Genomic DNA, 9,685 nt, shown 5'->3' on the forward strand with positions numbered 1-9,685 from the left:
CTGATTAAAGGCCCGCCAAAAGACGTCTAAAGTATAAAAAAAGTGTTTGATGTTATTTCATTAAAAATAAAAGTTTTAAATTGCCGTAACTAGTGGAATTACACGGATCATATCTAACAACATCTTAAAATGATATAGTTTTAAACTGTTTATACTTCAGGTAAAGTTACATAGTTTTAAATTGCTGTAACTAGTGGAATTACACGGATCATATCTAACAACATCTTAAAATGATATGGTTTTAAACTGTTTTACTTCAGGTAAAAGTTACATAGTTTTAAATTGCTGTAACTAGTGGAATTACACGGATCATATCTAACAACATCTTAAAATGATATGGTTTTAAACTGTTTATACTTCAGGTAAAAGTTACATAGTTTTAAATTGTTGGACACATATAACTTTGGGCCCAGAACAAACTATTATGATACATTTCTTTCTGTTAATATATGTGTAACGGTGTAATGAAGTGTTTGTGATGTTTAACTTTAGTGACTTGTGCGTGTGTTGAACTTTAAAGATCATAGTAATACATCAGATTAGATTGCCAGACTTCTTTTGTTCTACAGTCTTTATAACCGTGATGTGTCTTTATAACTCTCTGGCAGGAAATGTATGTCATCCTCTTTCAGGTATTTACTCTCATGTGTATATGTAGAGCTTTCATTGTAAATTTGGCAAGAAACCAAGTTTATACACCTTGATATAAATCTTTGAAATGAAGCAAACTATTAAGAAGAAACATTATTCACTTTGAAATTAAATGTAGTAAAACAAAACACTGTAACTTTGATTATTTTGTGTTGACAATATTGTTAAGAAATAAACATACAACTGATATTTTTATTAGGACAAGTATATACAAAATATATTGAGTTCAATTTTTTTTTTTTCTTGGATCCAGAAGCTGGAACTTAAAATACAGGCCTTTCACCTGTCTTAGCACAAATGGTTATACAAGAATTAAGATCCTTTTACAAGTAATTTAAAGATATTTTTCTTAATAAAATCATTGCGATTATTTAACTGTTGTTTGTTCTATCAATTTTTTTGTGTGTGCAGAAAATTTTAGTTAATATTTATATCAATTGTGGAATGAGACATAGATGAATTCCCATTTATCTTACTTGTCCACTGCAGGCCACAGGTGATGATTAATGTCAATATTCTAACCCCATTTTCTCCTCATGCTTGCTGTATTTGTGATATTTTTAATCAATGTACAGGACTTAAGCTATTCTTTCTGATGTTAGTTTTAATCCAGTTAGGTATCCAGTTTGTCTTCTTATGTAGAAGAGGACCCTTAATTTGTCCTTCTTTCTTTCTTTCTTTTTTTTTTTTTTGTCCCCATGAAAGGGAGACCCTAATATATTTTTATATTTTTGTCCTTGTTGTGTTTTCACTGCCAAGGAAGAATGGCACATTTGTGGGCATCTCTGTCACGGTGCCCAGGACCAACCTCTGCAAATAATATAAGATATAGTGGGGTAAGCTAGCTTCATACGAGTGACGTACTGTAAATAAACAGTAATTCTCAGAAATTTCAGTGATAATATTTGTATGTCATTGTGTGTATATGTATACATGATCCCGTATAACCTACGCAGAAAGAAAACGTCTTTCTTTCATCATGATCCATTAAAACAGGGCTATGAGTTACTACGACAGGAATGATATCATCATTATTTCTTTCTTCAGGTTCAGGCATCATGTATCTCATCGTATCAGTATACACCCACATGTTTTATTGATAATATGTTACAAGTTTCCTGCTTGCATTTTGGCCAGTCATCTTGACTCAATATAAACTGCAGCGTGTGATGTGACATGAAGTTAACAGTGGTAAGCAAGCTGTAACAATGCATGCTGAGTTGTAATGTATGAATAATTAACCATCAGGTTAAGAGAGAGATGTGAGGGGTTGGTAATATTTTGTTATTATTGCTTCTTCAGGCATTATCACGTAAGTTTTAATCTACCGGTGTCTGATTGGATTCACTGCTCGGCACGTGAATGTCACTTGTTGCGTATTTGTGAAATTTTTCTCTGTGTAATTCCTCTTAATGTGTTAATAAACCTTTTCTGGGATTACTAGTTATCAGTCGTTAATAAGCTAGTCGAGGTTATTGTTGACAACTGATAGTTATACGTGGGAAAGAACAAGATTGTTACAACTGGGACTCTTATCTCTCTATCAATTATTCATTTAAGGCTTTGAGTGTTAGATAGATAAACAATACAGCTAATGTCATGGAAGAGAACCTATATATGCCAAAGCCTTGTGGAGAGTCACAGTAGAGTGACTTGTTCAAAAAAAGATAGTTGAATACAAGTACATAGAATTCCAATCAGAATTATACGAATACACGAAGGTCGTTCTCAAAGTGGTATCTGTGCGAGCCATTACTGTCCCAAGATTTGTATTTTACTTGTTATTTTCACCAAAGTCCAGAACAGACATTTATGGTAATTTCGTGTAAGGAGAGACTTGACATAATGATTAAAGATGACTAAAAACATATTGAACACCTTTTTGTAAGAATTTTTGAAACACCCCCATAAAAACATTCCTAGACACATACGGTTACAAAACAACTAACTAATTGTTGAAATATTACGATGAAAAGTAAACATATTTTAACTATTCTTTTTATATATCTCATTTTTAGCCGTTTTGTAGTTTATTCATTACCAGGACGTATTGGTCACCTTGAGGATTTCAAATGTTTATTGAATAAATCTTGTGTTTAGTAACGTCAATCCAGATATTGAACTAGTGATTTTAAAGTTTCTCTATTGGTTACCTTGAGGATTTCAAATGTTTATTGAATAAAATCTTGTGTTTAGTTAGAGAAACTTTAAAATCACTAGTTCAATATCTGGATTGACGTTCAATCACTCAGTACATCGAAATAATATTGATATATATGTTTAGTTGAAAGTTATATCATGACAGAATTGATCTTTTAAACAGACTGAAAGAAAGTGTTACCAACAGTCTACGTTAGGGCCTTATAAAAGAACGTGTCTCATTTGTATTGGTAGTTTTATAGAGAAAAACAAAGTTTTTATTTTAATACTTGTTTGTTTTTTTTCCATCTCAGACGTATGGAGTATGGGTGTGATTTTGTACATGCTAGTTTGTGGCCACGCCCCTTTTCAGGAAGCCAACGATAGTGAGACGCTGACGATGATAATGGATTGTAAATATTCACTTCCGAGTCACGTGTCAAAAGAATGTAGCAAGTAAGTATGTGTACAATTCATTGATGTTTTGTGAAGCTAGTGTTAATATATATCAAAAGGATGAAGCAAGTAAGTATGTGTACAATTCATTGATGTTTTGTGAAGCTAGTGTTAATATATATCAAAAGGATCAAGCAAGTAAGTATGCGTGCAACACATTGATGTTTTGTGAAGCTAGTGTTAATATATATCAAAAGGATCAAGCAAGTAAGTATGCGTGCAACACATTGATGTTTTGTGAAGCTAGTGTTAATATATATCAAAAGGATGAAGCAAGTAAGTATGTGTACAACACATTGATGTTTTGTGAAGCTAGTGTTAATATATATCAAAAGGATCAAGCAAGTAAGTATGCGTGCAACACATTGATGTTTTGTGAATAAAAGTGAGAGTTGTTAGGTGACACGTATATAAAAGTGAGAGTTGTTAGGTGACACGTATATAAAAGTGAGAGTTGTTAGGTGACACATATAAAAGTGAGAGTTGTTAGGTGACACGTATATATAAAAGTGAGAGTTGTTAGGTGACACATATATAAAAGTGAGAGTTGTTAGGTGACACATATATAAAAGTGAGAGTTGTTAGGTGACACGTACATAAAAGTGAGAGTTGTTAGGTGACACATATAAAAGTGAGAGTTGTTAGGTGACACGTAAAAGTGAGAGTTGTTAGGTGACACGTACATAAAAGTGAGAGTTGTTAGGTGACACATATATAAAAGTGAGAATTGTTAGGTGACACATTTGGTTGAGATTTTTTATTTCTACATTTCCATCTTTGTAAAACAAATGCAGAATTAGGATGAGTGTACTTATTCCTTTGGATACATGTACTTTTGTAAGAACTGTTAAGGACCTATTGTTCTATTATTTGCTTTATCTTAGAGCTATTTATACTCATCAAGGAACCCAGTGATCTTGTGTGAGAAGTAACAAGCATATTTTAATTCATCAACACACAAATTGATTATGTAATATTTTCCTTGTTTATGCTTATACTAAACCTGTAAGCTGAAAATACACTAGCTACTGTAAAAATGTGAGTTAAGCAAGAGGTTGTCTTTTTTCTGAAACATGCTTAGGACTTTATGATACATTAATTATTATTACCAGCAATTATGGCAAACATTTAATTAACTGAGGTATTTCTATATATATGATATTAAAGCATTCTTGCATGATTTATTTTGATAATATTCAGTCTGATAGCAAGCATGCTGGTACGAGATCCGGAAAGACGAGCCACCTTAGAAGAGATTGCGAACAACAGCTGGTTAAACTCTGGGGATCTCATTCAGCCAGCTGATTATCTACCTTTAATTTCTCATGAACATCTTTCTGAGAAGGACCATGCACTCATTATTCAGAAGTTGGTGAAGGGAAGCATAGCTGCTAAGGAAGAGATACTAGAGTAAGTGGTTGGCTGGGTCTGTGAGAACCAAAGATTGTGTGTAAAAATTAAAATTTTAATGGAAAGTGGGGATCATTGGTTGCTCGTAGAATAGTTATAAGAAGTATCCAAAAACCAAATACATTCTGCAATAAAAAAAAAGTACACGAACAAGTAAAATGATACGAGTTGGATAGCTAAACGGAGCAGTCTAAATTTGCCAATCCAAGTAGGGATTGAAAATCGTTTTCAAATCTATCGAACTAGAAGTTATTCTGATGGTTTATTTTTATATACACTTACCCTGTTTGAAAGAAAGTGAAGACCATTCCTCTTTGAAGACTTGTGTATCTTTCCCAGTAGTTGGAAATGTCCAAGGTACAACACAGTTGACAGAATTCTCCAATCAAGTGTGTGTGTTCAGAATGATACAAGTAGTGTCGCTAAACTTGTAACAAGTACCCTTCACTGACAGTATAAAGCTACTTAGAATTAACTTGAATGACAAGCATTTCCATAGCACCGGCACAAACAGGATGGACTGTTAAATCTTCTTATGATTGTTATATAGATATGTATATAACGTTTACTTAAAACCTTACTGTTCACTGTTAAAATTGTTTTTAACTACAGTTTTAGTTTGTTTACTTAACCTTACTGTTTACCGTTAAAATTGTTTTTAACTGCAGTTTTAGTTTATTTACTTAAAACCTTACTGTTCACCGTTAAAATTGTTTTTAACTACAGTTTTAGTTTGTTTACTTAAAACCTTACTGTTCACTGTTGAAATTGTTTTTAACTACAGTTTTAGTTTGTTTACTTAAAACCTTACTGTTCACTGTTAAAATTGTTTTTAACTACAGTTTTAGTTTGTTTACTTAAAACCTTACTGTTCACTGTTAAAATTCTTTTTAACTACAGTTTTAGTTCACTTTTTTTAAGAAGAGAAAGTTATTCAGATGTTGTTGTTTTTTGTTAATAGAACTTGTAGAAAGATGTTTCTCTTGATTATTTTTAGAGCACTAAAAAAGAATGAGTACAATCACATCACTGCTACGTACTTCCTGTTGGCAGAGAGAAGTCTTCGAGGTCAGCGGCAGGAAAAGGCCCGAAGGATAAACAGAACTTCCAAAGGAGACCTTTCACCCATTACATCAGGGTTAGTGAAGTTTGTATATTGTAACATTGAGTACGAAGACATTTAGTCAGCAGACAACAAAATGTTTCCGAGATTTTCAAGGACAAACATGTTTAATCGTAAGAACTGACTTCTCTTTATTTTATGTTTACTGTAATAACTCATGAGTAAATAGTGTTTTTTATCAATGTTTTGGAACAAATGTTCAGCTCTTATTAAGTCTTTTAAAAAACTGTAATACTCGGCAATAGCAGTGTTATCACCAAAGTTAAAATATTAGGCTGTGCCTCACTCTGGCAAAATAATATAATAAAATTAAATAATTATGGTCATCCTTTACTGAGCATGTCACGAGGTTTTATTAATTTACTCATTGTTTGTGTTATACCAATTAGTATAGCATAAAATCATAGCTAATAATCCATATTTTAATAGTGTATAAGTTTTAAGTTCTTAATTTCATAAGGCAATATTTAAAAAAATCTTGAATTCTCCAACTGTGACACGTGTGACACATTTTTTCTAGGCATCCCCTCTTCTCTATTTTATCCACCACCCCTCCAATAAGTACAAAATTCAATGTAAATTACTTAGTATAAAATCATTACTGCTCAGACAAACCATAGTTTTTATAGCTTTCATTTAAAGTTTTCAATGTATAATAAGTTTCTACTTACCTTGTCTTTTACAATTTCTACATTAACAAAAACGTTTTTTAGGTACAGTAGATAAATGTTTCACATGTTTTTTATCTGTAAACAAAGTTTGCCAAAAAATTTAAAAGGACTAATTAGTTTATTTTTTACAAACTATTTAAGTTATCATGTGATTCTTACTAATAGTTTATTGACTTTAGTGACTAGTCATTAGGTAACTTTCTTTCAGCCATGGGGGTATTATTTGTAAAGAGTAGCCCAAGAGTTGGTGTTGACTAACTGCCTTCCCTCTAGTTTATCACTTCAAGACTAGAGTGGCTAATGCTGATAGCCCTCGTGTCAGTTTGTGGGAAATTCAATAAACAAAATTATGAGTTTCCAATAATCATTTTGATTTTTTTTTTCTATCTTCAGAAACCCAAGTGACTTCTCACCGGGTCAGGAAAAACCAAACTCCGTACTTGAGAGTTTAATATCACCCCGAGTTGTAGCAAAACCACTGGGTTCAACCAACTTTCTTGCTCCTTCAAGTTTCTCATCCACTGTTGCACAGAATGGCCAGTCGTATTTGCCGATGGCACGTAAGTGTAGCGTAGTGTGCGAGGAAGATGACGGCAGTAGCTCTGCAAAGTTGTTACCCCCACAAGCTTCATTACCAACAAAGAAAGACAAGAGCAGCATTCCTGTGCCACGCCCCACACTTCCTCTTTTTTTCCACAGCAGGATAAAGTCTGCAACTATTAAACCAAAACTATCTCCAATTTTAGCATTTCCAAATCAAAAATTTAAAACTTTGCCTTCATCTGGTAGAGGGCTTCATGCTGTGAAAAGTTCTCCACAGTTGCTTCTAAATGAAATAGATGAAGAAGTGGCATCAGATACTGAACCTTCTACAAAGACCCTCGGTTCCAAACATTCACGAAAACACTTCCAGAGTGGAAAACGTAGTCCACATTCTGTTTTATCACATGCAATGTTTCGTCTGGTAGGACAGCGTCCAAAAATAGGAAGATCTCGTACAACTAGCTGCAGTAGCTCTGAGGCAAGTGATGATGATGGTGAAGGGCTTAAACGAAAGATGGGGAAGTTAAAGAGTTCAGGGAGAAGAGATAGTAGTGAAGACCGTTCAGGTGGGCAGGGTGAGGGATGTGGAGGATCAGGACAATCCGAGCCTGGAGCTGGAACATCTCATGGTAATATGAGTGGAGGAGGAGGTGGTGGTCAAAGTTCTGTAAATAACAAGTCAGACGGTAGTAAAACCAACAGTAATAAGTCACAAAGCCAACAAAATGAGGCAGTAGAAGAGTCCAACCTTTCTATACAACCTTCCTCTGTTAACACTACGGTACTTTCAACGGACAGCACTGATAGTTTAGACATAGAGCAATGTCTCACCTGTTCTGTTTCTTGTGATGATCTTCTTGTGAATTACACAGAGGACAACCAGTTGACAACTTCACAAGACATTAAGTTTCAAGAAGAATCTCCAGAACAGAATTCGTTATTTCCAAGACAAGAAGATCCAAGCAACCTCACTCTTCAGGAATCTTTAAGTTTCACAAATCCCTCCAGTAAAGTTCCACTCAGTTTAAGCGTAAACAGTGGTTTCACTTTACTTCAACAAATAGAAAATCTTCCTTTGTACAGCAAAAATGACAGTAAATCGACAAGAAAAGATCAAGGGCACCGACTGAAAAACATAACTCACGGACTGACGCAACTGGTACATTCTGCAACTAAGTTTGATATCAGTCAGAATGGCTGGAGGGAACGTAGTCGTTCCAAAAGTATGACCAGAAACATCCAATCTCTCAGAAATGAACGCCAAGTTGTCGTCGACACGAAGCTTTCCTCCAAATGCTGTACTTTGTGTTGACTTAAGTTACTACTTATGGTATACAGGTAAGACTAAATAAATCTGTAGTTCCCTTGTTGCCTAGAGCAACGTCACAAAGCTTATGAGCCATTTTGTTTTATAGAGATCAGATGAAATATGACATAAACCTCAGCAGACAGTGGGTTTGTGAAAATTGGAAGTACCTTTAGGCTCGTGTAAATAGAACTCGGGTTGATTTTACACCCCTGTGGTCATGTGGTAGTTATTTGTTTAACCTACACGCCACCATGAGTTAGATACCTGATTGTATACTACACGACCAGCTGCTCAGAACCCTACTTAACACAAAAAATCAAATATTCAACGTGTAATTTACGCAAGATGAGAAAACACTACTATACATGTATACCTTCCCGAGTCTATTAAACATAATTTTTTTAATTGTTATAAATTTAATTATTGCTTGTTTAATATTTTTGGAGGCACTGCCTTATTATATTGTTAAGTTAATCGTCAGTAATTATCTATATTGTTCGTTTCCATGTACATAGTTGTAGGTTAGTGATAAAAACTTCAAGTGTTTAGAATTAAAGTCACAATAGAACAAAGTACAAAACTTTTTTTTAATTTGCTGAAATTCAAGGACACTACACAAAATCAGTCACAACAGGGCACTAATGAAAAGTGTTGGTGTGTGACTAGGATCTAGTCACATACACCATTGCCCCCTGTGGTCCACATAGATAGCAACAACATCTTAATAATGGTAAGACTAGTGTTAGAAATCTACAAAAATTAATATACACCCTAAACATAGGGTAGCTTTCAGGCATGTATGCATGTATATATTCACATGCACATATAGATATATATATGTGCATGTATATATTCACATGCACATATATATATATATATATAATATACACAGACATTTCCTTAGATTTTTTATCTATAGACCTAATAAAAGGTTATATAAATTTATTGCAACATGTTTACAGAATGTCAGACTTCAACAATGTCACGCGAATGTCTGACCTATCTTCTTAATCCACACAGTTCCAATACTGTTTCGCTTTACACACCTCGATAAGTATTCCATAATAAAAAATATTTGTAGGTCAAAGTTCAGCATATTTACTGTAAGTTGAAGGTCTGAACTTTATTTATTGGCCCCCCCCTTGTTTTTTGTTTTTTTTTTTCACTCTCTATTTGATACTTTTGGAAGATTTTAACTTTCTTTTCTTCTGTCATTGTGATGAAAGAACAAACACAGAACTGCACCCAGTAGGACGAGATTATGCTGTAATTTAAACACTAGATAGAAGTGGTTAGCATCCCTTGTATACTGTACTAGTTGTAACTTTATAATTTGTTGGTGAGATTAAACAACCGACAAGGGAACAAACCCCACTGTTGTGA

General features: G+C 33.7%; 1 protein-coding gene across 2 annotated transcripts in view; it reads left to right on the forward strand.

The window, feature by feature from the left end:
- Nucleotides 1-9,153, forward strand: part of LOC106463969 (SNF-related serine/threonine-protein kinase-like) — a 12,203-nt gene extending 3,050 nt beyond the window's left edge. Inside the window, exons 2-6 of one of the 2 annotated variants that reach the window (XR_002611610.1) lie at nucleotides 3,105-3,246; nucleotides 4,447-4,656; nucleotides 5,654-5,794; nucleotides 6,844-8,358; nucleotides 8,398-9,153. Coding sequence is in view for 1 of the 2 variants with exons in the window: in XM_013924071.2 (XP_013779525.1) it covers nucleotides 3,105-3,246; nucleotides 4,447-4,656; nucleotides 5,654-5,794; nucleotides 6,844-8,305 (1,955 nt within the window). In the remaining variant the exon portion in view is untranslated. Of the gene's footprint in view, nucleotides 1-3,104; nucleotides 3,247-4,446; nucleotides 4,657-5,653; nucleotides 5,795-6,843 lie in introns of both variants that reach the window. The other variant, XM_013924071.2, reaches the window with a different exon arrangement.
- Nucleotides 9,154-9,685: the final 532 nt, after the last annotated feature.

The sequence above is a fragment of the Limulus polyphemus genome, unplaced genomic scaffold (genome assembly GCF_000517525.1).
Source record: "Limulus polyphemus unplaced genomic scaffold, Limulus_polyphemus-2.1.2 Scaffold1531, whole genome shotgun sequence".
In the NCBI taxonomy this organism is placed as follows: domain Eukaryota; kingdom Metazoa; phylum Arthropoda; class Merostomata; order Xiphosura; family Limulidae; genus Limulus; species Limulus polyphemus.